Here is a 27443-nt window from a genome sequence, read left to right as displayed (position 1 = left end):
TTCCGGCCCTCACCCTACCCGATCTCGCTGCCTTACTCAGCCAGCGCCCTGCTGAAACTAGACTTTGACTGGGCGTGGCTCCGCGCCTCTATGCAGGGTACAGCGGCTCCACCTGGCGGACAAGCTAGAAACTGCAATCATAGAAACTGCAGTAATTCAATTTCATTCATTTGTTCCTTCACAATGTAAAAATAATAATAATAATAATAATAATAATAATAATAATAATAATAATAATAATAATGGACGCCCTGACTGGACCGGCTCCCCTGCAGGGACAGGGCTTCAGCTCAGCCTTGCTGTCGAACCCTTCTCCGGGCCGGTCCCAGGGAGCTCACACACGCCCCTCACACTGGCACAGGCAGGCGAGCTACACCGGTCAAGCAATCAGCGGGAAAGTGAACGAATTAATTTTAAATGAGTTTTATTAGGACCCCAGTGAAAGCAGAGAAAGGACAGGTGTAAAAGCCCCAGGTCCAGCGGGCTGGAGCCCAGAGCCCGAGCTTGTGAGGCTCGAACCCGCTGGGGCTCAGCGTCCACCAGGCCGCCAGCCTCTGATTCAGCGTCGGTCACGGCGTCACTCCAGGGGCGGCTCGGGCTGTGCCTCAGTGGCGCCCCCCTGTGCCCGCTGCTGGTACAGCTGGTGCAGCCGCTCGGCCCAGAGCTCCGCCTCCTCGGCGCCCTCGCAGCAGCATTTCCAGGCCGACGGGATGGTGGCGATGCCGTAGTGCGCCCCAGCGATGGCACCGGCCATGCTGGCAATGGTGTCGGTGTCGCCCCCCAGTGCCAGGCAGAAGGCCAGGGTCCTCTCCAGGCCGCCGTAGCGCGCGGGCAGCTCTGGCACGGGCTGCAGGCAGCGCAGCACACAGAAGATCGCCGTGGGCACCGACTGGAGCGCTGCGATGCCGTTCCCTGCTCACGGCAAAGACAACACCTGCTGGTCATGTTTTGTGCTGTTGTGTTGTGGACTGTCCTGTTGTGCTGCGTGCTGCGTGCTGCGTGTGTGTGTGTGTGCTGTGTGCTGCGTGTGTGTGCTGTGTGCTGCTGTGCTGCATGCTGCGTGCTGCGTGTGTGTGCTGTGTGCTGCGTGTGTGTGCTGCGTGCTGCTGTGCTGCGTGTGTGTGCTGCGTGCTGCGTGTGTGTGCTGTGTGCTGCGTGTGTGTGCTGCTGTGCTGCGTGTGTGTGCTGCGTGCTGCGTGTGTGTGCTGTGTGCTGCGTGTGTGTGCTGCTGTGCTGCGTGTGTGTGCTGTGTGCTGCGTGCTGCGTGTGTGTGCTGTGTGCTGCGTGTGTGTGCTGCTGTGCTGCGTGCTGTGTGAGTGTGTGTGCTGCTGTGCTGCGTGTGTGTGCTGCTGTGCTGCGTGTGTGTGCTGTGTGCTGCGTGTGTGTGCTGTGTGCTGCGTGCTGCGTGTGTGTGCTGTGTGCTGCGTGCTGCGTGTGTGTGCTGTGTGCTGCGTGTGTGTGCTGCGTGCTGCGTGTGTGTGCTGTGTGCTGCGTGTGTGTGCTGTGTGCTGCGTGTGTGTGCTGTGTGCTGCGTGTGTGTGCTGCTGTGCTGTGTGCTGTGTGTGAGTGTGTGTGCTGCTGTGCTGCATGCTGCGTGTGTGTGCTGTGTGCTGCATGTGTGTGCTGTGTGCTGCTGTGCTGCGTGTGTGTGCTGTGTGCTGCGTGTGTGTGCTGTGTGCTGCGTGTGTGTGCTGCGTGCTGCTGTGCTGCGTGTGTGTGCTGCGTGCTGCGTGTGTGTGCTGTGTGCTGCGTGTGTGTGCTGCGTGCTGCTGTGCTGCGTGTGTGTGCTGCGTGCTGCGTGTGTGTGCTGCGTGCTGCGTGTGTGTGCTGCGTGCTGCGTGTGTGTGCTGCTGTGCTGCGTGTGTGTGCTGTGTGCTGCGTGCTGCGTGTGTGTGCTGTGTGCTGCGTGTGTGTGCTGCTGTGCTGCGTGCTGTGTGAGTGTGTGTGCTGCTGTGCTGCGTGTGTGTGCTGTGTGCTGCGTGTGTGTGCTGCTGTGCTGCGTGTGTGTGCTGTGTGCTGCGTGCTGCGTGTGTGTGCTGTGTGCTGCGTGCTGCGTGTGTGTGCTGTGTGCTGCGTGTGTGTGCTGCTGTGCTGTGTGCTGTGTGTGAGTGTGTGTGCTGCTGTGCTGCATGCTGCGTGTGTGTGCTGTGTGCTGCATGTGTGTGCTGTGTGCTGCTGTGCTGCGTGCTGCGTGTGTGTGCTGTGTGCTGCGTGTGTGTGCTGTGTGCTGCGTGTGTGTGCTGCCGTGCTGCGTGCTGCGTGTGTGTGCTGTGTGTGTGCTGTGTGCTGCGTGTGTGTGCTGCGTGTGTGTGCTGTGTGCTGCGTGTGTGTGCTGCTGTGCTGCGTGTGTGTGCTGCTGTGCTGCGTGCTGCGTGTGCGTGCTGCTGTGCTGCGTGTGTGTGCTGTGTGCTGCGTGTGTGTGCTGCTGTGCTGCGTGCTGCGTGTGTGTGCTGCGTGCTGCGTGTGTGTGCTGTGTGCTGCTGTGCTGCTGTGCTGCTGTGCTGCGTGCTGAGTGCTGAGTGCTGAGTGCTGAGTGCTGCGTGCTGCGCTGACGAACCCTGTCGATCTGCCTGCACTCACCCAGATCAGCAATGACCTCCTCCACGCTCACACTGCCCCTCTCAAGCAGGTCCCTCACTCTGTGCAGCCGGGCGCAGAAGGGCAGCTCGGGCTCGTTCAGCCTGCGGGGAGAGGGTTTCATTACGCAGCGGCTCGAACCCCAGCGCACAGACAGCGCTCCCCCCCGGGCCCTCGTCGCTCACTCGCGGGCGTCTCTGCGGGAGCGCTCGTCCCCTTCCACTCCCTCCATCTCTGCGATGAGCGCGCTGAGGAAGGCGTGCGTGTGCGAGAGCGCCCCCCGCAGGGCCAGGTGCACAGCCAGCGCCTGCAGCACAGCGCCGTTGTAGCCCAGGGAGCAGGAGTGAGTCAGCATGGCGCCCAGCCGGGAGAACTGAGAGAGGACAGCAGGGGTTAGTACGCGCCGCCGCCGCCGCCCCCGCCCCCCCCCGGACTCACCCTCTTCACGGCCTCGGGGTCGGGAAAGACCAGGCCGAAGGGCGCCGCCCTCATCGCCCCCCCGTTGCCGAAGGAGCCCCGCCCCCCGAACTGCTGGCGTGCTGGCTGGAAGACATCGCCGAGCCGCGGGCTGGCCAGCCGCTTCAACACCGAGACCACGCCGGCACCGTACCCCCTGGCTGGAGCCTGTCGGTACTCCTCCGCAAATCTGAGAGAGAGGGGGTCACACTGAGAGAGGGGGGTCACTCTGAGAGAGAGAGGGGGGGTCACTCTGAGAGAGACAGGGGTCACTCAGAGAGAGAGAGAGGGGGTCACACTGAGAGAGAGAGAGGGGGTCACACTGAGAGAGGGGGGTCACTCTGAGAGAGACAGGGGTCCCTCAGAGAGAGAGGGGGGGGTCACACTGAGAGAAAGAGAGAGGGAGAAAGAGGGGTCACTCTGAGAGAGAGGGGGGGCTGCCTCTCACCTGTGCGCCAGGTCCACCTGGTCGAACTCGCCCCGGGTCAGCAGTGACTGCACCACGCAGCGCGTCATGGCCGTGTCGTCAGAGTACTGCAGGACAGCTGTAACAACAAACCGCACGACGCTGAGAGCAGCCCCCAGACCAGCGGGCCGGCCGGCTCACGCTCTGCTGGCGGGAACCTCCGGAAGGGTGACAGGCCCAGTGCTCAGCTCAGAGCCGGAGACCTGTAAGATCAGGCTGCTGCTGCAAGTACAAGTTGCCCGACCAGCAGGTGGCGCTCTCCCAGACCAGCATGTATAAACCAGTACCCTACTGTAGGATGAGCTGGGCCTGCCCAGAGGTCAGGGGTCACTTCACCTGGATGCAGCGCGCCCCTGTGCTCCCCGGACCCAGGACTGGCCGGTGAGGTTCGGGTTAGGACAGTCCCGTCCTGTCTGTCACGGGCTGTGTGATCCCCTGGGACAGGGACGCAGACCAGCTGTTGGACGCGCCTGTTCCGCGCTGGGGTCTCACTGCCCGAGTCGACGGGCTCGGCAGTACCGGAGCCATGACTGAGCGGCTCCGGGTCGACCGGTACCAGCTCCCCAGGCTCCGGGAGAGGCGCTGCGACAGCTCCAACCCTCACGAACACCGCACGACATCCCGATCAAAATCAACCTCACAAAGACCGCACCGTCTCCCCGGTTCTCCTGCTCCATAGAGTTCAGGTGCTGCAGGACCCGGTCCAGCGGAACCTCCTCGGCGCCCTCGAACTCCCCGCCGATGCAGTCGCCCAGCACCGCCCCGACCAGGGCGCCCCGGAACCGGGCCAGCGAGGTCGGGCCCGCCGCCACCCGTCCGACCGCTCCTGCCGCCGCTGCAGTCATCCCTTCCCGCGTCCGGGCCGAGCTCGGTTCGGACGTTGGCTCTGGCAGGACAGGTGGTGCTGTACTGTCCGCCCGAGTCTGTTTCTCTTCCGGTCCCGCCGCGTCACAGCCTGACCCGACTCGTGACCGTAAAGCACCGAGTATACGAGTCCTGCCCTTTGCTCGACGTGTCGTCACCCTGGACGAGGTCACAGGGAGTCGTGGCGAAGGCCCGGCTCACGGTTCGGACCTCGAGTTCTGTGTGGGCCGAACCTCCCGCTGACCGCCGCGCTGCTGGCAGACTGCTCCTGTTTGAATTTCAACACAATGAGAGCGAAGCACATTTTGCTTCTTTATCGTGACCTGTTTAACACGTGAGCCGTCAACTCATTTTAACAATCAAATGCATTGTTAATACCAATAACAGATTTTAAAAGACAGGTAGGTATTCCTTTATGTCTTCCTGAAACTAAGACGGACATTACAAGTTCCGCCGAGGGCAAGGGTTTGCACCTCTATACAGGATTATACGGCACGAGTATTACAGCTGAGTTAAAGCTTTGTCGCCGCCTGGCGGACACAGCGAGACCAGCAGCGCGGCCACCGGCCGCTGCCACACCGAGAGCGCCGGCAGCCGACTCGGGTAAATTCGGGCTGATGTTCCGGTGTGCTGAGTCGGCGGGTTTATTCTGCTAACGTGTGGACCGATGGACAGGAGGGCAACTGGTGGTGAGGTGTGTCTCTCACTCCGGTCTCAAAACAACCCAGTCTGACAGTGGTGTTCAGTGTGTGTCACTCTACACAGACAGAGGTGTTCAGTGTGTGTCCCTCTACACACAGTGACAGGTGTCCAGCTTGTGTACCTCAACACAGTGTAACGGAGGTGTTCAGTGGGTGTCCCTCTACACAGTGTGACAGAGGTGTTCAGTGGGTGTCACTCTACACACAGTGACAGAGGTGTTCAGTGTCCCTCTACACCGAGTGACAGAGGTGTTCAGTGTGACTCTACACACAGTGTGACAGAGGTGTTCAGTGTGTCACTCTACACACAGTGTGACAGAGGTGTTCAGTGTGTGTCACTCTACACACAGTGTGACAGAGGTGTTCAGTGTGTGTCACTCTACACACAGTGTGACAGAGGTGTTCAGTGTCACTCTACACACAGTGTGACAGAGGTGTTCAGTGTCACTCTACACACAGTGTGACAGAGGTGTCCAGTGTGTGTCACTCTACACACAGTGACAGAGGTGTTCAGTGTGACTCTACACACAGTGTGACAGAGGTGTTCAGTGTCACTCTACACACAGTGACAGAGGTGTTCAGTGCGTGTCACTGTACAGTCGCCTTCCTTGCAGTCAAACAGCAGTGAGAATCTGAGCCACAATTAGAAGAACAAGGACACATGAGACATAGAGGTTCAGAGAAATCAAATCTGACATTAAATAAAATCAAAATAAAAACAACAGTTTTATCTGTACGAAGCAAACAGGTAGCGAGATCAAAGCCCCACCCCAGTCCCACGAGTCCTCACTGAGCTCTCCGCCTCGCTCGCAGGTGGGACAGCGCGATCTGGGGACGTGGGCATCCAGTGATTCAACAAGCATTCCAGTGTGACCCACAGACCCCAGCAGGGCCTTAAACACTAATTCCCCACAACCCTCAAGCACGCTTCAACAATTCAAACCAGTTCTCCAGCTCCACCTCCAGGAGGTGTCAGAGTGATGGACAGGATCCACAGCCAATCAGCATCAGTTGGTGGTGTTCAGTACAGTAAGGGCGCCCCGGGTTTTTTTTGGAGGGGGGGCAGAAGGTCACTAGGTGACATCGCCCATGGCAACAGCAGCAGTGAGACATCCGAAAGAGAAAGAACAGTGAGAAGGAGGAGTGAGGCAGGCAAGTCACAGAGCGAGGGGAACCGCAGGGGCGGACAGGGATGCACAGGGACAGACAGGGACGCACAGGGGCTCAGACAGAGGGACAGACAGGGACAGACAGGGGCTCAGACAGGGGCTCAGACAGGGGCTCAGACAGGGACGCACAGGGACAGACAGGGGCTCAGACAGAGGGACAGACAGGGACGCACAGGGACGGACAGGGGTGCTCATCATGACCTGCAGCTGTGCTCTCACTGTGCTCTGCCTTGGGTGTCCCAAAAACACGAGCTCCAGTATTTTGGGGCACAGGGGTCCCCTCCCACCCCCAGTACAGTGTCCTTAGCCTCTGAGGTATTGTGGAGGCTCGGGGCTCTCTGTTGCCGTACAAGCTGTGTTTTAGGGTGCAGGGCCACACAAACTGTGGCCCCCCAGTGATGAAGTCCATTCTGTGCCTCTGGTGTGTGCTCTTGGGTGCTCAGTGTTTCTGCGGGAGGTTACGTTGATTGGGTGTTTTCAGTTACAGGTCCACAGGAGTTTATTTTTGGGGTACAGTCTGTGATTTAGGGTCCTTCAGTGCTACAACAGCTCCTCTGTGCAATTACTGGGTACAAGCTGTTTCCTGGCACCCAGTTCTCCTCTCAGTCTCTTGGCTCAGATTAAGTCTAGGGGTACAGGATTGGGGTACCCCAGTGGTTGTCTTCAGCCCTTGGGGTGAAGTCTCCCTGTCCCCTGAGTGTTTTTGGTTACAGTGTGTTAGTGTTTTGGGGTACGGTGTCTCTCGGTGGCCCCTGGGGTCCCCCAGTGCTATAGCAGCTCGTCCCTCTGTTTCTTCAGCCTGTGGGGCGGCAGGCCGTTCCGGACGCAGCCATTCTGTGAGCGCAGCAGGTGGCCCCTCTCGTGCTCGGGCCAGGGTGTCCCGGCCTCGTCGCTGTCCAGCTCGGAGTCCGAGCGCATCAGCGAGGAGGGGGCCGCGGGGGGCTTGGGCCGGCCTGTGGCGGGACACAGAGAGGGGGAGACATCAGCAGCCTGCCAGCAGTCCGACAGCGTATCAGGCTTTCAATAATCAATCGATCTGCCAATACTGTCAACACGCCACCTGCTGATCAATAACGTACCAACAACCATCAGTGATCTTCCAAGAACACCTACAGCCTGCAGGCAGGTGCATAAGGAGATCACTGAACACAGACCTCTGAGCTCAGCCTGTGGTCAGTACACCGACAGCGGGTCAGTGGCTGTGTCGACCGTGAACTGATGCTTTCCGGCTCGATCTCTGGGCAGCACTGGGGTGGACACCTGGACAGGTTTCCCCTCCTGTACAGGTATGTGAAGAGCTTTGGGATCCTTGGAGATGAGCAGCGCGTTATAGAAGCGTTTAATTATCCTAATGATCCTTATTCCCTTAAAAAATTTTAATGATCTTGTGCTCACACTCCTGGGGGTCAGGTACAGCCCTCTCTGTGCTCACACTCCTGGGGGTCAGGTACAGCCCCCTCTGTGCTCACACTCCTGGGGGTCAGGTACAGCCCCCTCTGTGCTCACACTCCTGGGGGTCAGGTACAGCTCACACTCCTGGGGGTCAGGTACAGCCCCCTCTGTGCTCACACTCCTGGGGGTCAGGTACAGATCACACACCTGGGGGTCAGGTACAGCCCCCCCTGTGCTCACACTCCTGGGGGTCAGGTACAGCTCACACTCCTGGGGGTCAGGTACAGCCCCCTCTGTGCTCACACTCCTGGGGGTCAGGTACAGCCCCCTCTGTGCTCACACTCCTGGGGGTCAGGTACAGCCCTCTCTGTGCTCACACTCCTGGGGGTCAGGTACAGCCCCCTCTGTGCTCACACTCCTGGGGGTCAGGTACAGCCCCCTCTGTGCTCACACTCCTGGGGGTCAGGTACAGATCACACACCTGGGGGTCAGGTACAGCCCCCTCTGTGCTCACACTCCTGGGGGTCAGGTACAGCTCACACTCCTGGGGGTCAGGTACAGCCCCCTCTGTGCTCACACTCCTGGGGGTCAGGTACAGATCACACTCCTGGGGGTCAGGTACAGCCCCCCCTGTGCTCACACTCCTGGGGGTCAGGTACAGCTCACACACCTGGGGGTCAGGTACAGCTCACACACCTGGGGGTCAGGTACAGCCCCCTCTGTGCTCACACTCCTGGGGGTCAGGTACAGCTCACACACCTGGGGGTCAGGTACAGCCCCCCCTGTGCTCACACTCCTGGGGGTCAGGTACAGCTCACACACCTGGGGGTCAGGTACAGCCCCCTCTGTGCTCACACTCCTGGGGGTCAGGTACAGCCCCCTCTGTGCTCACACTCCTGGGGGTCAGGTACAGCCCCCTCTGTGCTCACACTCCTGGGGGTCAGGTACAGATCACACACCTGGGGGTCAGGTACAGCCCCCTCTGTGCTCACACTCCTGGGGGTCAGGTACAGCTCACACTCCTGGGGGTCAGGTACAGCCCCCTCTGTGCTCACACTCCTGGGGGTCAGGTACAGATCACACTCCTGGGGGTCAGGTACAGCCCCCCCTGTGCTCACACTCCTGGGGGTCAGGTACAGCTCACACACCTGGGGGTCAGGTACAGCTCACACACCTGGGGGTCAGGTACAGCCCCCTCTGTGCTCACACTCCTGGGGGTCAGGTACAGCTCACACACCTGGGGGTCAGGTACAGCCCCCCCTGTGCTCACACTCCTGGGGGTCAGGTACAGCTCACACACCTGGGGGTCAGGTACAGCCCCCTCTGTGCTCACACTCCTGGGGGTCAGGTACAGCCCCCTCTGTGCTCACACTCCTGGGGGTCAGGTACAGCCCCCTCTGTGCTCACACTCCTGGGGGTCAGGTACAGCTCACACTCCTGGGGGTCAGGTACAGCCCCCTCTGTGCTCACACTCCTGGGGGTCAGGTACAGCCCCCTCTGTGCTCACACTCCTGGGGGTCAGGTACAGCTCACACACCTGGGGGTCAGGTACAGCCCCCTCTGTGCTCACACTCCTGGGGGTCAGGTACAGCTCACACTCCTGGGGGTCAGGTACAGCCCCCTCTGTGCTCACACTCCTGGGGGTCAGGTACAGCCCTCTCTGTGCTCACACTCCTGGGGGTCAGGTACAGCCCTCTCTGTGCTCACACTCCTGGGGGTCAGGTACAGCTCACACACCTGGGGGTCAGGTACAGCTCACACACCTGGGGGTCAGGTACAGCCCCCTCTGTGCTCACACTCCTGGGGGTCAGGTACAGCCCCCTCTGTGCTCACACTCCTGGGGGTCAGGTACAGCTCACACTCCTGGGGGTCAGGTACAGCCCCCTCTGTGCTCACACTCCTGGGGGTCAGGTACAGCCCCCTCTGTGCTCACACTCCTGGGGGTCAGGTACAGCCCCCCCTGTGCTCACACTCCTGGGGGTCAGGTACAGCCCCCCCTGTGCTCACACTCCTGGGGGTCAGGTACAGCCCCCTCTGTGCTCACACTCCTGGGGGTCAGGTACAGCTCACACACCTGGGGGTCAGGTACAGCCCCCTCTGTGCTCACACTCCTGGGGGTCAGGTACAGCCCCCTCTGTGCTCACACTCCTGGGGGTCAGGTACAGCTCACACACCTGGGGGTCAGGTACAGCCCCCTCTGTGCTCACACTCCTGGGGGTCAGGTACAGCTCACACTCCTGGGGGTCAGGTACAGCCCCCTCTGTGCTCACACTCCTGGGGGTCAGGTACAGCCCCCCCTGTGCTCACACTCCTGGGGGTCAGGTACAGCCCCCTCTGTGCTCACACTCCTGGGGGTCAGGTACAGCCCCCCCTGTGCTCACACTCCTGGGGGTCAGGTACAGCCCCCCCTGTGCTCACACTCCTGGGGGTCAGGTACAGCCCCCCCTGTGCTCACCTCGCGGCGGCTGCAGCTCCAGGCTGTCCTGGTCCTCAGCCTCCAGGATCTTATAGCGGCTCTTCCTGCGTGCCCGTCCGCGGCGCCTGCAACACACCACAACACAGCAGTTACACAACAAGATGCAACACAGGGACACAGCAGAGTTACACAACACAGCTATACAACACAGCTACACACCGCAAAGCAACAGTTACACAATGCAACACAGTTAAACAGCACAGCTACACAATGCAATGCAACACAGTTACACAGCAGAACTAAACAACACAATGCAACAGTTACACAGTACAGCTACACACTGCAAGACAACACAACACCTAAGTTATGCAACACAGCTACGCAATGCAACACAGTTACAAAACACACTTACACAATGCAACACAACACAAAGCAACACAGCACAGTTATACAACATTTCCCATACTGCACAGTACAGAAGTTACACAACACAGTTACACAAGACTTCTCAATATGGCAGATATAAAACACTGAACACTACAGTGTACATTGTGACAACATTTTTATGTAATACTCTACTCCTCAGCACACTAGACCACACACACACACACACACTGTCCGGCCCCTCACCTGCGGCAGCAGCACGCCACTCCCCAGGACAGGGCTCCCATGGCAACCAGGATGAGGAAGGATGCGATGGTGACGTAGAGAACACTCCACTCTGAGTCAGACAGGGAGACAGGAGATGCTGACATCCATCATCATGTCCAAGCAGCATGTTAGTATGCAAGTGCCCCGGTCGAGTCTGTCTGATCTGTGCATCTGCACATCACACTGTCAGGGCATTCGCCCGTCTGTCCAGCCAGTGTGTCTGAGTGTCTGTCCAGTGTCAGCGTGCCTGTGTCCAGGTCTCACCACAGTTGCTCTCGCTGTCTCCCAGCTGCGTTCGGAAGAAGTTCTCCATCCAGAAGGGGTGGCAGACGCAGCGCTTGGTAAAGGAGTCGCACTCCCCGTGGTTCGAGCAGTTCAGCTGGCAGACTGGGACAGAGAGAAGAGCTCAGAGACGCGAGCTGCCCCTGTCGCATCACCACAGGGCTGGACTGTAGCTCCTACCACCCCTCTACGCTGACTGGCACCCCCTCTACACTGACTGACTGTCCACCCCCTCTACACTGACTGACTGTCCACCCCCTCTACACTGACTGACTGTCCACTTCTTGTATGCTGACTGTCCACCTCCTCAATGCTCACTGACAGTGTCCACCTCCTCTTTACTCTACTTACTGACTGTGTCCACCTGTCGGGCTCTGAAGATCAGGAAGTCATTCCTCTGCTTGTGCAGTTTGCTGCGGAGCGTCACGGCAACATCCCGGCCACAGAGGGGGGGGCGGCCTGGACCTCCCAGCACCAGGAACACCAGCCGGGTACTGGGAGCGAGAGGGAGAGGTCATTACTGCTCCTGTCCACCAGCACATTCAGGCCCAGCTCCTTGCCTGTAACCCTTGACCTCATGCTGACCACATTCTGACAGGGCTTCTCAAGCTACACAGAAAACCCTTTGCTGCACTTTGACCCTTGACCCATGTGTCACCTGGAAGTGAAAGGCTGATCACTGAGGAAGACGGGGATGAGGATGGGGATGGAGAAGAGAGAGAGGGGAGAACGGACTAACGAGGCAGAGATCCACACAGGAGAGGGGCTGTGACCTCTAAATGCTGAAAGAGCCTTTTGACGCTAGCATGACCTCTAGTCATGACCCCTAGTTCTCCAATCCAACCGCTTCCTCCCTGACCCCTAACCTGCGCTCATTGAAGGCGGTGACCTCTCGGACGGTGATGTCGCTGTCCAGCACTCCCAGCAGCACTCCGACCTGTCGCAGGAGCATCCCGCGCTGCCGCTGCGTCAGCTGGGCCACCGGCACATCCAGGACCAGCTCCACCAGGTCGCGGGCCCAGGGGTCTGGGGAGAGTGGTGCCAGGTCAGGGCGAGGCCCGGCGAGGCCCGGCGAGGCCCGGCGAGGCCCGGCGAGGCGGTCAGTCGGTCAGGGGAGGACTGACCTGGCCGCACCTCCACGGTGCCGTGGTCCGTGCTGCTCTGGCCCTTGCTGTCCGTCACGGTCAGGGTGAAGCTGTACTTGCCCTCCACCAGGTTTCCCAGCAGCAGCACCGCCTGGTGGTCGGAGTTGTTCAACACCTCCTGCAACACAGACAGCCCACAGCACCATCAAAACGGGCCGACCGCCGCGGCCCTACAGGGAGCACAAAGGTCACCACAGGCGGGCGGATGGACAGGTGGACAGGCGGGCAGGCGTACGGACCCCAGCGGCCGGGCTGTTCTCATCGCGGGTCCAGAGGAAGCTGGTCACCCCCTTGTCATCAGTGGAGTGGGACCCATCGAGGGCCGCGGTGCGGACGGGCAGGGTGACCCGGACCCCTGACTGCACCCGGGCCTGCGGGGGCTGGTCCACCTCTGAGGAAGAGAGACGTGGGGTCAGCACGCCGCGCGGGAGAGAGCGGCGAGACTCGGGCGCGGCGGTGGGAAGGACACACCCTCTCGGACGACAACTCGGACGCTGTCTCTGCTCTCCAGGCCTCTGTCGTCCGTCACGGTGAGGGTGAACTCGTACTCGCCCACCTGCAGGCCTGTCACCGTGGCGACGGCGCTGTCGGCGTTCTCCAGCTTCACCCCCTCTGGCCCCCTGACACACCGACACACCGACACGGGCATTAGGGCACGAGGACCAGTCTGTCCAGGGGTCTGTACAGGGTGTCAGGGGGTGGTCTGTCGGGGGGAGGGGGTGGGGTCTGTCTGAGGGGGAGGGGAGGGGTCTGTAGGCACTGTGAACACTGACTTGCTCTGTTCCCAGTGGTACTTGCTGATGCCCTGGTCATCCTGGCTCTTGCTGGCGTCCAGAGAAGTCCTGTCCACCGGCAGGGTCAGCTCCTTCTCCGGCCCTGCGTCTGCCACCGGGGGCTTGTTGTTCTCTGAGGGGGGGGGACAGACCGTCACACACAGACCGCAGGAAGAACCGGCAAACAGGCCTGCAGACATGTGGCTGGACAGGCACACCTGGCTGGACGATGACGGTGACCTCTGCGGTGTCCTGCTGGCCAGCGGAGTCGGTGACGGTCAGCTGGAAGGTGTAGTCGCCCTCCTGCAGCGCAGACAGCTGGAGGGTGGAGGTCATCACGCCCTGAAACAGGGATGGCAGAGAGGGGCTGTGACAGTGTGCTGAGAGCCGGGAGGAAACGCCCGAGCCCCGCCGTCCGCCGGCCCTACCTGCACCTCCATCACCTTGCCCTTGCTGTTGGGGCTCAGCGTCCACTCGTAGCCCAGCGGCCCGTGGTCGTCCGTGCTCTGGTTGCCGTACAGCGTGATGTAGTTGCGCGGCAGCGTGATCACCTGGTTGGGCCCGGCGTTGGCCACTGGCGGGTAATCTACCGCCTTGTTCACTGCCAGCGTCGCCAGGGTCGAGCTCTGGGCCCCGTCGGAGTCCGTCACTGTCAGGCTGGTGGGGGAGAGGGGGTCAGTGCACGCCGCCGGAGCTCGGAGTCAGAGACGGAGCCGGGCGCCGTTGCCGGGAGACAGAGACGTACCTGAAGGTGTAATTTCCAGGCACCAGGTTGGTGAGCGTCAGGATGGGCGTGTCGGCCGACACCTTCTCCTCCCGCAGCGGCCCCTTCACCTCCTCCCAGTGCCAAGCCAAGATGGCATCGTCGTCCGTGCTCTCTGGAGAGAGGCAGGCAGGCCGTGAGAGGGGCACAGGGCACCAGGACTTGGACACAGGGCACAGGACACCAGGACCTGGACATGGGACACCAGGCACCGGACACAGGACACCAGGGCACTGGACACAGGACACCAGGGCACCAGGGCACTGGAAACCAGGGCACCGGACACAGGACACCAGGGCACCAGACACAGGACACCAGGGCACTGGAAACCAGGCACTGGACACAGGACACCAGGGCACCAGGGCACTGGAAACCAGGCACCGGACACAGGACACAGGACACCAGGGCACCGGAAACCAGGCACTGGACACAGGACACCAGGGCACTGGAAACCAGGCACTGGAAACCAGGCACTGGACACAGGACACCAGGGCACTGGACACAGGACACCAGGGCACTGGACACAGGACACCAGGGCACCAGGGCACTGGAAACCAGGCACCGGACACAGGACACCAGGGCACCGGAAACCAGGCACTGGACACAGGACACCAGGGCACTGGAAACCAGGCACTGGACACAGGACACCAGGGCACTGGACACAGGACACCAGGGCACTGGACACAGGACACCAGGGCACCAGGGCACTGGAAACCAGGCACCGGACACAGGACACCAGGGCACCGGACACAGGACACCAGGGCACTGGAAACCAGGCACTGGACACAGGACACCAGGGCACTGTAAACCAGGCACTGGACACAGGACACCAGACACCAGGACCCCTGTACTCACGGCTGCCGTCGATCACCGTGGAGCTGGTTGGCAAGGAGATCTCCTGGAACCTGGGCGACACCACGGCAACGGGAGGCTTATTGACACGAGGCTCTGGGGAGAGGGGAGAGGCTCAATGTAAGCATCCTTCAGAACCGGCCCGTGGGTCTGTGTCTGTCTGTCAGAACAGGCCCGTGGGTCTGTGCCTGTCTGTCTCTCACCTGGCTTGACAGTGACGTTGACGTAACCCTCCCCATGAGCCCCTTCGCCGTCCACCAGGACCTTGAACTCGTACAGCCCCAACGTCAGCTGGGGGTCGAAACAGAACACAGGGTCAGGACACCCCAGGGGTACGGCGGCCCAGGGTCTGCCCACTGGGGTATTACTCAGAGGTGGGGTGGGCTGCTGCTCTTTAGCATTAACTGCTTCAGGGACAAAGTTCCAGCAGGGCAGCAGTTCAAGTGTGCAGAATCTGGGGGGACAGTTTCTGCTAAGTGCAGTATTTGGGGATCCTGACCTTACTGAGCTTGAGGATCCTGCTGTGTTTCCCCTCCATCTCTCCACTGTAGTCATGGGGGTGAGTGATCAATCTCCAGTCAAACACGTACTCAGTCCCTGAGAAGGAGACCAAGACAGGTCATGGACACACACTTGACGACGGGGGGTGCGTGTGTCAGGGGTGCCCCAGACCCCGGCTCTCCACCCTACCTTTGGGGGGCTCCGGCAGGACAAACGCATTGAGCTGCACCTCGCTGCGCGGCAGGGTGATCTCCACACTGTTCCCTGCAGACACCACCAGCTCCCGCACTAGACAGAGACAGCAGAGCGGCGTGAGAAAGCCACAGATCAGAGTCCACGAACCACAACACAAGCCAATACTGGGACACACACGAGCACAACACACACTGGAATGCTACAGGACCTAACCAGACAATACACACTGGCTGAGTATTTAACTAGGGTCAGAAACAGCGAAGAGAAACACACCCTGACGAAGTGACCAACCTGAGAAAAAGTAAGTCTCTCAACGTTTCAGGAGTTAAACATTGTATGTAAATGTCCTGTGATGTGTTCGTTCTGTAAATGTCTGTAGATATTGTGTTGACTGTATGCGCTTTGGGAACACTGAAATTCATCAGTCATGCCAATAAAGCTCATTGAATTGAACTGAGACCAGAGTTAGTTAACACACTGCACTGAGACAGAGAGAGGGGCTTGAAGTCTCTAAACAAAGCAATAGCACTGTTTTGAGTAAGTCTCTCACCGGCCTGGGTGGGCGCAGAGGGGGTGTGGCTTGTAGGGGTGGTGGGCTCCAGTGTTCTTGTAGAACTCCAGCTGCTATTGGACGTTACCGTGGTGACCATTCCTGTAGAGGGGGTGGGGTTTTGTGCTGCAAGCTTGGGGTCCGACAGCTCTGTGCTGCCACTGGTTGACAGGCTCCCCTTCCTATTTACCGTGAGGGACAGTGTGAGAGGATTGGCCACAGTCACTGGGGGGGCGGGGCCTGAGGCTGGCGGGTCTGGAGCTGCATGCTGAGGACAAAGAAAGGGCAGGGTGAAGGACAAGCAGACATACATACAGCCACAGGCCAGAGCAGCAGTCAGGCTGGGACTCACAGTGTCAGAGGTAGGGTCCTCCCGGTTCACGTAAGGCTGTGCCTTTTCCATCTTCCCTACATCTCCTTCCTCGCTCCTCTTCATCCTCCTCTCGCCCCTGTCCTGCTGCCCAAGCTGCCAGAGCTGCCCGCGGGCGAGAGGTGTGGCGAGGCGTGTTGGAGACAGGTGACATCGCCCCGGCGCAGGGCAGCTCAGCAGAACACAGCGCCCCCCCTGGCTCCAGGCGGCACTGCAGTCCGGCCGCACACAGCAGGCTCTCACACACTGCACTGCCCCCCAGGTCTGCCCTGTCGACAGGGGGCGCCACCCTGCCCCTCTCACTCCGGCCCACGGCACGGCCTTGGCTGCCCCCGGCACACCGCACGCTTCCGCCTCACTGCAGCCTGGGAGAGGCGTGGAGAGAGCGAGAGCAGGCGGCGGAGTCAACATGGCTCTGCAGCAATACTGGAGCCCATCTCACACTGGGACAGACAGAGGGGCAGAGGCGTGTGCTGTCTGTAAAGGTCTGGAGGAGCGGTGGCTCTGTGGCTCAGGATCTGCGCCTGTGGCTGGAAGGTTGCTGGTTCAAATCCCACGGCCGGCAGAGGAATCCTACTCCGTTGGGCCCCTGAGCAAGGCCCTTAATCCCAACTGCTCCAGGGGCGCCATATAAATGGCTGACCCTGCGCTCTGACCCCCAGCTTCTCTCTACCTGTCTGTGTATCTCATGGAGAGCAAGCTGGGGTATGAAAAAAGACAAATCCCTAATACAAGAAACTGTATAGGCTCATTGTTTGTCTGCTGTGTCAACACTGACTCAAGATCACACCAGTAAAGATCTCTGAGCTGAGATGAGATAAGAGAGCAGCTGTCCTTCCCACTGAGGGAGGAACCTCAGCAGAGACCAGAGTCCCTTCTGTCCCTGCCCCGGAGAAGACTATTCAGATATTATTGTTCTCCAGGTCTGTAAATGTTTTACTTCGGCAACACTGGGATTCATCAGCCTTGCCAATCAAGGCAGAGTTTGAGAGAAAGGCTGGAGCAAGAGAAAACAATGAAAACTCTTCCCAGTTTTACCCCCCACAGGAACAGGATGCAAACATCCGGGCTGTCTGGATTATCTGGATTACAACACCCCCATCCCTCTCATGCCCTAGTTCCTCTGGGATACAGTTCCCATGGCTACTCGCATCTCGGTGGAAGTTATTATGGTCTGTGCTGAAACACTATCTTTGTCTGGGAACAATGCACAGCAGCCACTGTGCTCCCTCCTGCCGAGAACAGGCCCTGTGTCTCAGCACCGCCCCCGGCCCCCGACACAGCAGCCCCACTGGGCACAGACCCGGCTGTCCTGCCTGAAGCGGGTCAGGCCTTCGCTCACAGGAGGAGCAGTGATGGGGCAGTCTGGAGGGGCAGGAGGAGGGATCGGGGCAGGAGCAGTGATGGGGCAGTCTGGAGGGGCAGGAGGAGGGATCGGGGCAGGAGCAGTGATGGGCAGTCTGGAGGGGCAGGAGGACGGTTCGGGGCAGGAGCAGTGATGGGGCAGTCTGGAGGGGCAGGAGGAGGGATCGGGGCAGGAGCAGTGATGGGCAGTCTGGAGGGGCAGGAGGACGGTTCGGGGCAGGAGCAGTGATGGGGCAGTCTGGAGGGGCAGGAGGAGGGATCGGGGCAGGAGCAGTGATGGGCAGTATGGATGGGCAGGAGGACGGTTCGGGGCAGTCTGGAGGGGCAGGAGGAGGGATCGGGGCAGGGAGAGGGATCAGGGCAGTCTGATGGGGCAGGAGGAGGGATCGGGGCAGGGAGAGGGATCGGGGCAGTCTGGTGGGGCAGGGAGAGGGATGGGGGCAGGAGTAGTGATGGAGCAGTGTAATGGGGCAGGATGAGGGATGGGGCAGGACAGTGTGGAGGGGCAGAAGGAGGGATTGGGGCCAGTCTGGTGGGGCAGGAGCAGTGTGGTGGGGCAGGAGGAGGGATGGGGGCAGGCTGCTGGGGCAGCAGGTGAGTCTTACCTGTGGTGGGGAACAAGAACACCAGACAGCTCAGAGACAGGAGGAAGAACCTGCGAGGTCCCTGCCGCCCTGCGGTGCTCAGGCCCGTCCTGGTGCGCCCTGGACTTAAGAGCTGTGTCTTCGGAACAGCAGTCATTTTCAGCACAAAGCAGACACTGAGCAGAGATTAGAGAATGAGCATTAAAAAGGTTTATTTGGCACAGATGGTAAAAATGGTAAGAATTAAAAAATAAATAGTGAATAAAGTATCACAGTAGTCTACTGAGGAAATACAATTTTGTATGAACTTCTTTGGGCTGGGTCACACTACACTGCACAGATCACCGGTCCAGTCTGGTCACACTGTACCCCTACAGTCCAGAGGTCACTGGTCCAGTCTGGGTCATACTGTAACCCCACAGTCCAGAGGTCACCGGTCCAGTCTGGGTCACACTACACTGCACAGATCACCGGTCCAGTCTGGTCACACTGTACCCCTACAATCCAGAGATCACCGGTCCAGTCTGGGTCACACTGTACCCCTACAGTCCAGAGATCACCAGTCCACTCTGGGTCACACCGTACCCCTACAGTCCAGAGGTCACTGGTCCAGTCGGGGTCATACAGTAACCCCACAGTCCAGAGGTCACCGGTCCAGTCTGGGTCACACTACACTGCACAGATCACCGGTCCAGTCTGGTCATACTGTACCCCTACAGTCCAGAGATCACCGGTCCACTCTGGGTCACACTGTACCCCTACAGTCCAGAGGTCACTGGTCCAGTCTGGGTCATACTGTAACCCCACAGTCCAGAGGTCACCGGTCCAGTCTGGGTCACACTACACTGCACAGATCACCGGTCCAGTCTGGGTCACACTGTACCCCTACAGTCCAGAAATCGCAGGTCCACTCTGGGTCACACAGTGACCCCATAGTGCTGAGACTGTGCTGTGGGCCGGCAGTGTGAAGGGGCGCAGTGCACCCCTGGGGTATCAGCAGGGGCTGCAGGAATATATGCACAGTCCTCTGCCCAGTGAGATACAGGGGTGGCAGCTGGAGACTCCAAACATGATCAGTGAGGATTTCAAGCAGCACTTCCACAAGAGAAAGAGATTAAATCGTGAAAAAAATGTTCAAAGGCTGCTTCTGAACCCGTGTGGAACAGGAGAGACCTGAACAACCGGTCAGCGCCCGGCGCCCGGCCCTTCGCTGCTGACGACAGACCTGCAGCCCGCAGAGCAGCGATAGTCCTCTCAGCTGCGGCTTCCAGATTCCACGTTAACGCTCCTTTGACGATCAAGCATTCTCCGTTAAAACCCCGCTGCAGGAAGGAAGGCGCGAGTGGAGCGTGTCCGTGGGACCGGGCGGCAGTGTCGCCTTCAGCGGGCACACAGGCGGGGCCGCAGGTGCGCCATGCGGGTGTCCGCCTGTACCTCCGGGTCGATCTCCGCCGGAGCTCCCACAGCCGCGTGTCCTGTGCGTGCGACTCCCTTGTCAATACGGACACTCCTTCCTTGCTCTCCCTCCAGTGTCACTTTTCTTGCCGCCCTTCTTCTGAAGTCTTATCGCCGCCGCAAAATAAAGCCCATTAAAAACCGCACAAGCGCACTTTGTCACCGTGTCTGTGCGTCGCGACAGCCACCCGCAACACCAGCCGCTGCTAGAGCCCGGTACAGCCCCGCTCCTCTTCCTGCAGCTACCGGCCCTGGCAACAGCAACACCGGCGAGACCACTGTCACGCGTGGACAGGTGAGCACCCTGTGTGCGTGCACTCGCACAGTCGGGCATCCGAGCACACGCGTGTGAGCAGGCGGCTATGGGCAGCCGGCACAGCCGCACACAAGCGCACAGCTGTGACAGAGATCAGGCTGTTTCAACGCCTCTTTCCCGAACAGCTGTTACCCTTCCTGCACCTTCTGCAACCCTCAGCATCAGCACTCCGCATCTCTGATCCCCTCGCACCCAGGCAGCCTCGCGCTGCTGCGATCTGAACTGACCTGCCCGGGCTCAGTGCTCTGTCGCTGACCCGGTTCGGCTGGGTTCCTTGTCAGGTTCTCATTACCTCGCCGGACTGGGTATCTGGGTCACAATCGGCACGACGTGCACCTACTCCCGGAAACAAACACACGCAGAGACCGAGAGACACATCCGCCCCTCTCTCCCCGTCTGCCCCTCAGTCCGCCGAGAATTACGGCAAGGACGGAAACACAGGCTCCTGGTTTCTCTTGGCAATGTGACGGATTTAATAATAATAATAATAATAATAATAATAATAATAATAATAATAATAATAATAATAATAATAGCTACAGTGCTACAGTCAACAATTCTTGTTATTTGAGAGATGGCTACTGCAACACAACAGCGGTACCGGCTGGTACAGACCCGAAGCCTGATGAACTCTGGACCGCAGAGTGATGCATCCTGACAAGCAGGCTAGGGCTGTGAGGAGTCTCGTTGGACTAGTAGGTGGTGCTCTGTCCTTAGGAGCAGAATTTCCAGTCTAATTCCAGGGAAACTGTACAGTAGCTTTTCTTCAGATGAGATGTTAAAACAAGGATTAGTCTCTGTTCCCTCCTGGACAAACACAGGGGTCAATTCTGGATGAATTTGTCAACTGGTGTGATATTTCTTACCTGGAGATGAATATGCCCAAAACAAAAGAGATTATTTTTTATTTAAAAAACAACGTTATATCTTTCCCACCACAATCCATGGTGCGGCTGTTGGTGTAGTCCACAGGTCCAGCTACTGTACCTGGCCCTGTGTTTGATGATAAACCCACAATCACCGAGAACACCGCTGTCACTGCGGGGGAGTCCCAGCAGCACTTGTGTGGTCTGAGAGAACTGGGTTCCTTTGGAGTTAAAAAAAGAATTCCATCAAATATTAATTATTATGATTAATATACTTTGTGAAAACATTACACAAGATAAAGATAAGGTCCACACATCTTTCATGTTCTTACCTTTCGATATAGTCTGTAAATATGCCTTTACATATATTTTAAACTGTTCAAACATAGATCTCTTCCCAAACCATTCCACTTTATGTATGTAACAACGTGCGAGTACAACAATTAAATCAATTTACAAAAGACCCGGAACTCAAGTACAAGGGCTTCTTTTTTCTGCAAATAAAGTCCTTCTGCCCCTCACAATAATGTCGGCTCTATCGCTCCAGACCGAATAAAGATGGCGCCTGAACATACAGTACAAGCTTGATTGTGATTGGTTTAGGGGTGGAGTGTAGCGAGCGCTGATTCGACAACACAGGAACGTGGGCAGCCGTGTATGGCCAGTTGTTCTTGGACTCCACGTGAGAAAGCGGCGAAGTTTTTGAACCAGGTATTTTTGTATGAGTTATTTTGAATTAGCTGTAGCAGAAAGCCAGTTCGGACTTTAAACCTCAAATCTTATCGTGTGTTCACTAATACTTAGTATTTTAGAGTTTGCGAGTTTCCTGCACTTGAGGTGACGCAGTTTGTGTTTTGTGTAGCTCGGTGTATTTCTAATCGCTGCAGAAGCGCCGTTAACAAATGACTCCTGCCGGTCCGCTCGCTGAGTAGTAACGTGTCCGGTCTCCAGGACTGCTGGACTGACCGCCTGTCCGTCCGCAGGGCCGGGTGACCATGTCGGCGGAACAGGCTGTGGGCGAGGAGGCGGGGGATGCCGGGATGTCGGAGGCGCAGCGCGTGGTACTGGAGCGCTGCCTGCGCGCGCTGAGGGATGCCGGCAATGACAGCGAGACCCTGGCCGCCCTGCTGCTGGTAACACGCACACACACACACACACACGCACGCACGCACGCACACGGCGGACAGCTGATGGAGCCCGGTCCCCGGGAGCTGTACTCACTCCCCTCTCTATCTCTGCAGATAACCCGGTTCTGTCCAGCCGGTCGGATGGACCGGGCCACCCTGCGCCGCGTGTTCGAGGCGGTGGGATTCTCTCTGCCCAACCGGCTGCTGGTTTCCGCAGCAACTGGGGGTGGGCAGTGCCCCCCAGGAGTCCTGCTGTCGCTGGGCGTGTCCCTGCTGGCTGGGTTCAGTGCCGACCCGGAACTGGCTGCTCACCCACAGCTCATCAACAAAGTCTCGCTGCTGCTGGACCTGCTGGCCGGCAGGTGTGACTGGACCCAGGCGAGCCAGGGCTCCCAGAACCAGGCCCGTGAAGGCCAGGGGGCAGAGGAGCTCAGGTCGGAGGGCCTGGACCCAGCCTGGCAGAACCAGGGCTCCTGTGAGAGTGAGCTCAGTTCGGCCCGGGAGCCAGAGAGCTCTGCAGTGCCTGGCCAGAATCTGGGCAGACCGGACCGAGATGCACAACAGAGTTCTGAAGCCCAGGCCCAGTGTGGACAGCGTCATGTGGATCAGAGCCAGCAGAGAGGGGAAAACGCCAGGCCCGCAGAGCCGGCCCACAAGAGCAGCAAGAGAACTGAGCCGGGCGGGGACGTGGAGGAGACCCGGGAGAGCCAGACTGACCCAGAGCAGGCGTTGGTTCTGGACTGCTACGAGGCGCTGTGGGGGGTGTGTGGCTCGGCCGGGGGCCCGGCAGTCCTGCTGTCCCGGGGAGCGGTGCCGGCGCTGTGTCAGGCCTACGTCCAGAACCAGGCCCTGAGCCGTGAGAGAGCTCTGCCTCTGCTGGGACAGCTGCTTTCGGGCCCAACCAGAACTGCAGCCTGGCAGAAACACGCAGCGCAGCTGTCAGATCTGCTGGCTCGGCGGGTCCAGGAGTTCTGCCAGGCTCCGGATCTGCACAGGGTCGAACTGTGTGCCGGGCTACTGCAGTTCCTGCCCCCGCCTGGGGGGGCGCCACTGAGCGACGGCCTCAAGGAGAGTGTGACTGTGCTCTGGGGGGGCCTGCGGCCTCTGATCCAGGCCCGCATCAGCCCAGCCCAGCTAGGCTCTGTCCTGGTTCTGTCCGCTTGCATGCTGGACCTGTGTGGCTGGGCCCCACTGGGCTCCACCCAGATCAGCTGCCTGCTGGTCAACCGAGCCTGTGTTGAGATCCGAATGGGCCTGGAGGAGCCTCCTGGCACTGTCCTTGCAGAAGCACAGCAGCAGACACTCACCGCCTGCTACCGCATCCTGGAGGCAGCCCTAGAGCAGGCCTGCAGCCTGGGGCTCTCCCAGGACCCTGCCCAGCCACAGCGCACCGACGCTGGGCTGAGTCGGCAGCAGAGCAGGCAGCTGTTCGGAGTCCTGGAAGAGGCCTTTTCTGCCATCGTGTACTACCTGCAGCAGGTGAGAGGGGGAGGGAGGGAGGCTGGGAGGAGAGAGGCAGAGCCAGACAGGAAGGGTTTGCTGGGACAGGCCTGGATGGAGAGGCACTTCCTGCTAACTAAACACATAAAACTGAGAAAAAACTGCCTCTCCCAAAACTGGTGTCTTGTGCCGTTCTCACACCTCCTGGAGAGCAGGGGGTCTGTACAGCTGTGTCTGCTGACCCCAGCCTGCGCGACAGTGGGGGAGAGAGCGTGTCGGGAGGGCTGAAGTGCCACTTCCTCTAGGCGCTGCAGATATCCTGCGGCCACTCTGTTCTGTACTTGCGATGCAGTTTGATCGTCTGCAGGAAGGGCAGGGCAAACTGACAGCCTCCTCGCCCCACCCAGGTGACCCCGAGTTGCTATGGAGACCCCTTCATCTTCGCCACTGTCCGTGCGCTGTGCGCCTGGCTGGCGGAGGAGACGTCCTGCCTGAGAGAGGAAGTGACCGCTCTGCTTCCCTTCCTGATTGGCTACGCCAGGGAGCAGCTGCAGGGAGCGCGAGGGGACCAGGGCCAGGCTGACCGGCCCGCGAGTGACTCCGCGCAGGGCAGCGGCTGGCCAGGAGAGGACGCCCTGAGGTGAGGCCCTGAGAAGTGCATGCTGGGAGACGGGTGACAGTGCTCAGGCCGGGTCAGAATGTCTAACCCCTGTCTCTGTGCCCCAGGTTCCTTCTTCCCGCGCTGTGCCACCTGACTGCAGAGGACGGGCCCAGGGGGGTGCTGCTGTCCCTTGGGACGCCTGTCCTGCTCACAGACTTCCTGTCCCGTGGCTGGAAGAGGCTGCAGGGCGGCCGAGGTACTCGGGGGGCGCTGGGGGATCCCGGCATGGAGACGGCCTGCTCTGCCCTTCTGAACATCGTTGTGACGGAGCCCAGCGCTGTCAGGTGAGGCACGGTCGTGCCCAGAGACGCGTGCGAGACGCTGTCACACCGAGAGAGACACTGACTGGTTGCTCTGTCTGTTCCACACCTCGCCTGGCAGGACAGACGCCTGTTTCTCCTCTCTGCTGTCCCTGCTGACGGACGCGCTCTGCGCCCTCCTGCACAAACCCCATCTGCTGGTGCTGGCTGCCAATTTCTGCACTCTGGGGCTCCTGATTGGCCGACTGAGACCTGGCCCAGCAGGTAACCATGGAGAAGTCTGCCTTCACGTTTGTCTGTCTGTCTTCTATACTCCTGCCCGTCTGCCTGTCTGTCCCCCCCAGACTCCTGCCTGTCTGTCCCCCCCCCCCCTGCCTGTCTGTGTCCCCCCAGACTCCTCTCAGTTCTGCCTGTGTTCAAGGTCCGGATGGGGAGCCGGGTCAGCAGCGCTTCTTCTCGGCTGCTCTGCGTTTCCTGGGCCGCGCTCTGTGTGCTGACCCGGTGGGGCTCGGCCCGGCCCAGCTCAGCCCGGGGTTCTCGGAGCGCTGGGATGAGGTGTGTGAGCTGTGGCGGCTGGGCCTGCAGGCGCTGGCCGGCTGCGTGGACGTGTTGCCGTGGTTACCTGGCCTGGCCCGAGAGGGCGGCTGGCTGGGAGACGTGTTGGCTCTCCTGGGCAGCTGCACCGCGCTGCCTGACCCCGACACGCAGGGGGCGCTGCAGGCGGCACTCACAGCCCTGGCCCTTCGCTGCCCCCTGTGCAGAGGGGAGATCCTGGCGGTGACACGGAGTGGGACAGGGGGCGTCCTGCCCAGCATGGCGGAGCTGCAGAGGGCCCTGACGGCCGGACCCCTGGGGTTCTCCAAAGCCGAGGACTGATTTGTACATCAATAAAGAGTGGAAGCATCCGAGCTCCTGAGCGTCTGTCTGACCCTGCGGAGAGAGGAGGGGGAGCTCGGGGCCTCCGGGAGACAGCAGGGCCGTGCAGAGTCCTGTCCTCTGTAAAAACAGCTGAATGGACGAGTTTACCAGCAAGGAGGCCACGGTCCTGGAACCAGTGAGACGCTTTCTGCAGGGTGAATTCCGCAAACCAAAAAAGTTAAAATATTTTTTATTTAAAAATTTCGGACACGAGATGTAACATGAGATGAGCTACATCAGCTGTTGGCTCAGGGAAGAGGGAACACTGAACTTGTATCAGGGCAGCCTGAGAACATCTGCCTACAGAGAGAATGTATTATTAAGCTGCACAAAGATAAAATTAAAGAGGTGGTCAAATGACATGGATGACTAGAGGCTTTAGATGGGAGTGGTCGATGTGTTACCGATTGTGCAGGACAGTACAGTTCCAGGAAACCCCTGTGAGTTATGTCTCACAGATGCTGATTTTCTGCTCTCTTTATGTTTTTAGTCTGCTCCTTGCAAACTTGTTTTTTTCACTTTACACTGTTTTAAAACATCATGCTTACAACAGCTACATGCATCACTGTTAATGTATCTGAATATAAGAGCAATATTTTTTCATTCAGTTTTGTAAGGTGCCTTTTAAAAGTGGCTTCTCAAAGCAGTTTACAGTAATAAAAATACAGTGCGGACAGAATTGCACAATTACAATAAGGGTTTGGATTACACGAGGAAAGCAAAGAGGCAGACAGAACCAGTGACATCAAAACTTAAAGAAGAAGGAAGGAAAGAAGTCAATATTGAAGGACTGTAATAGTGATTAGACGATTTATAAAAAAGCTTCTAGTTCCTGTTTATGAACAGTCTTTCCTGGGCCACGGTTAGTCACTCCTGCAAACTCGTGATAAGACCTAACCGTACATGCAATACCTCCAGTGTCACCAGAGGTCGCTCTAAACGCGTTTGTCACTGATCGAGATTGTCCTGCGTTTCCCCCGATGACCGATAGATGGAGCTAGCCCACCGTTCTTTGTGTGAAAAAACTGCACTCGGCTGGAAGTTCGAAAAAATACATGCAACTGTTTATTGTGACAAAACTATTTAGATGTTCAGCCGATATGATTCTTTCTCCTTATGTACACTTCTTTCACACCTCTCAGTCTGAGATCTAAATTCAAAGAGCTTTATTGGAAAAGTCTCTTACATCTGTCCCCTGACTCATCTCAGTCCGGCTGGCCCCCAGTGTATATAAAGGGAGATGTTGACTGTCATGCACGGTGGCGCTAACTGAACTGGCTTCTGCGAGAAAACAACCTCCTTCCAGAACAGGTCTCTCGACCTCCAGCTCACTGACGGTCTTGTCCGGTGAGTTCTGGACAGAGACACAATCCAACATCCCCTGCTAATCTTTCTTATAACGTGTCGGCATTGTGAAAAGATTATTCTCTTTCTCTTTAACTCTTGTCTGCTGATTGATGGAACTGCAACCAATTGGCAAATATTTGCATAAACAACACAAGCAAGACCAGTATTTCCATATTTAACAAAACAGTCTGAGAACTTGCTCAAAATAAAACCACTCCAAATTCCCAATATGCAGGTCACAGGGATTTAAAAGAACAGTTTTTCTCTCTGTGTGTAAAGTGCCATTGTTTTATCTTCCTCTCTAGGTAAGAATACACAGTAACATTGGTTACAGACTAGAGCAGCCGTTCAGTCAGTTTGGCCTGTTTGGCAGTCAGTAGCTAATTTAGCCCAGAATTTCATTCAGCAATACCCCTCTTCTGGAATAAAAAGAACTATAAAATCTCCTTGTGTCTGCAATGTCCTTCATGTTCATGGTTCATATAATAATAATAATAATACACGATGACAAGGAGCAGTAGGAGATGAAGGTACTGAGGTGCTGAGCCGTGCAGAGCCTTATAGGTGAGCAGGAGGATTTTGAAGTCGACACTAAACTTGACGGAAAGCCAGTGCAGGGACTCCAGGATAGGAGTAATGTGATCACTTGCACTAGACCTGGTCGAGATTCTGGCTGCTGGAGTTTGTTCAGTGTGAATTTAGAAACTCCAGTGAGTAGAGCATTACAGTGATCAATTTGGGAGAAGACAAATGTGTTGATCAGCCTTTCAGCAGCAGTTAGTGATATCATAGGACGCAGTCTGGTGATATTTCTGAGGTGAAAGAATGATGTTTTGACAATATGCTGCACATGTGGGTGGAATGTCAAGTCTGAATCAAATATCACCCCCATGATTTTCAATTACAGAAGTAATTTCAAGTACAGTACCATCCACAGATAGGGTTACAGCATTGGCTTTACAAAGTTGATGGGGGGTGCTA

General features: G+C 58.3%; 3 protein-coding genes across 5 annotated transcripts; 1 reads left to right on the top strand and 2 right to left on the bottom strand.

Annotated features, from left to right (window-relative positions):
* Positions 1 to 407: 407 nt before the first annotated feature.
* Positions 408 to 4477, bottom strand: adprs (ADP-ribosylserine hydrolase). Its single transcript, XM_069196223.1, has 6 exons — positions 4152 to 4477; positions 3482 to 3578; positions 3016 to 3223; positions 2763 to 2950; positions 2581 to 2681; positions 408 to 912 (listed from the first exon to the last, which is right to left on the bottom strand). Exons 1-6 carry the CDS (start codon positions 4342 to 4344, stop codon positions 578 to 580), a joined length of 1122 nt encoding a protein of 373 aa, XP_069052324.1. The 5' UTR covers positions 4345 to 4477; the 3' UTR covers positions 408 to 577.
* A 1262-nt stretch (positions 4478 to 5739) lies between these two features.
* kiaa0319l (KIAA0319-like ortholog) lies at positions 5740 to 20239 on the bottom strand. 2 transcript variants are annotated; one of them, XM_069196220.1, is made up of 21 exons: positions 19298 to 20239; positions 18094 to 18248; positions 16106 to 16488; positions 15754 to 16021; positions 15198 to 15296; positions 15007 to 15104; positions 14711 to 14798; positions 14511 to 14603; positions 13638 to 13770; positions 13321 to 13549; positions 13111 to 13234; positions 12893 to 13025; positions 12591 to 12739; positions 12359 to 12510; positions 12099 to 12237; positions 11841 to 12000; positions 11326 to 11468; positions 10957 to 11079; positions 10672 to 10762; positions 10081 to 10166; positions 5740 to 7186 (listed from the first exon to the last, which is right to left on the bottom strand). In XM_069196220.1, exons 2-21 carry the CDS (start codon positions 18227 to 18229, stop codon positions 7002 to 7004), a joined length of 3012 nt encoding a protein of 1003 aa, XP_069052321.1. In that variant the 5' UTR covers positions 18230 to 18248; positions 19298 to 20239; the 3' UTR covers positions 5740 to 7001. The 2 variants fall into 2 exon arrangements, with proteins under 2 accessions (XP_069052321.1, XP_069052322.1); XM_069196221.1 differs by having other exon boundaries at positions 20071 to 20239.
* Positions 20240 to 21268: 1029 nt separating this feature from the next.
* Positions 21269 to 26908, top strand: ncdn (neurochondrin). Of its 2 annotated transcripts, none has more exons than XM_015348843.2 (7): positions 21269 to 21420; positions 21693 to 21842; positions 21951 to 23315; positions 23684 to 23916; positions 24003 to 24221; positions 24319 to 24461; positions 24619 to 26908. In XM_015348843.2, the coding sequence occupies exons 1-7, from the start codon at positions 21367 to 21369 to the stop codon at positions 25071 to 25073; spliced, it is 2619 nt and encodes an 872-aa protein (XP_015204329.2). In that variant the 5' UTR covers positions 21269 to 21366; the 3' UTR covers positions 25074 to 26908. The 2 variants fall into 2 exon arrangements, with proteins under 2 accessions (XP_015204329.2, XP_015204330.2); XM_015348844.2 differs by having other exon boundaries at positions 21358 to 21420; positions 21661 to 21842.
* The last annotated feature ends 535 nt before the right edge of the window (positions 26909 to 27443 follow it).

Source organism: Lepisosteus oculatus, chromosome 11 (genome assembly GCF_040954835.1).
Source record: "Lepisosteus oculatus isolate fLepOcu1 chromosome 11, fLepOcu1.hap2, whole genome shotgun sequence".
NCBI classification, from domain to species: domain Eukaryota; kingdom Metazoa; phylum Chordata; class Actinopteri; order Semionotiformes; family Lepisosteidae; genus Lepisosteus; species Lepisosteus oculatus.
This window is presented reverse-complemented; position numbering and strand designations above follow the sequence as displayed.

What these genes read in the sequence shown, in the direction of transcription:
- ncdn (XM_015348843.2), top strand. Translation starts at nt 21,367, where the DNA reads ATGGCCAGTTGTTCTTGGACTCCACGTGAGAAAGCGGCGAAGTTTTTG. An exon ending in CCCTGGCCGCCCTGCTGCTG is followed by an intron (nt 21,843 to 21,950) that starts GTAACACGCACA and finishes CTATCTCTGCAG; the next exon opens with ATAACCCGGTTCTGTCCAGC. An exon ending in ACGGAGCCCAGCGCTGTCAG is followed by an intron (nt 24,222 to 24,318) that starts GTGAGGCACGGT and finishes CTCGCCTGGCAG; the next exon opens with GACAGACGCCTGTTTCTCCT.
- adprs (XM_069196223.1), bottom strand. Translation starts at nt 4,344, where the DNA reads ATGACTGCAGCGGCGGCAGGAGCGGTCGGACGGGTGGCGGCGGGCCCG. An exon ending in CAGGTGGACCTGGCGCACAG is followed by an intron (nt 3,224 to 3,481) that starts GTGAGAGGCAGC and finishes CCTCTCTCTCAG; the next exon opens with ATTTGCGGAGGAGTACCGAC. An exon ending in GGAGGTCATTGCTGATCTGG is followed by an intron (nt 913 to 2,580) that starts GTGAGTGCAGGC and finishes TGCCGTGAGCAG; the next exon opens with GGAACGGCATCGCAGCGCTC.
- kiaa0319l (XM_069196220.1), bottom strand. Translation starts at nt 18,229, where the DNA reads ATGACTGCTGTTCCGAAGACACAGCTCTTAAGTCCAGGGCGCACCAGG. An exon ending in AGGACCCTACCTCTGACACT is followed by an intron (nt 16,022 to 16,105) that starts GTGAGTCCCAGC and finishes CTTTGTCCTCAG; the next exon opens with CATGCAGCTCCAGACCCGCC. An exon ending in CCTGGAAATTACACCTTCAG is followed by an intron (nt 13,550 to 13,637) that starts GTACGTCTCTGT and finishes CTCCCCCACCAG; the next exon opens with CCTGACAGTGACGGACTCCG.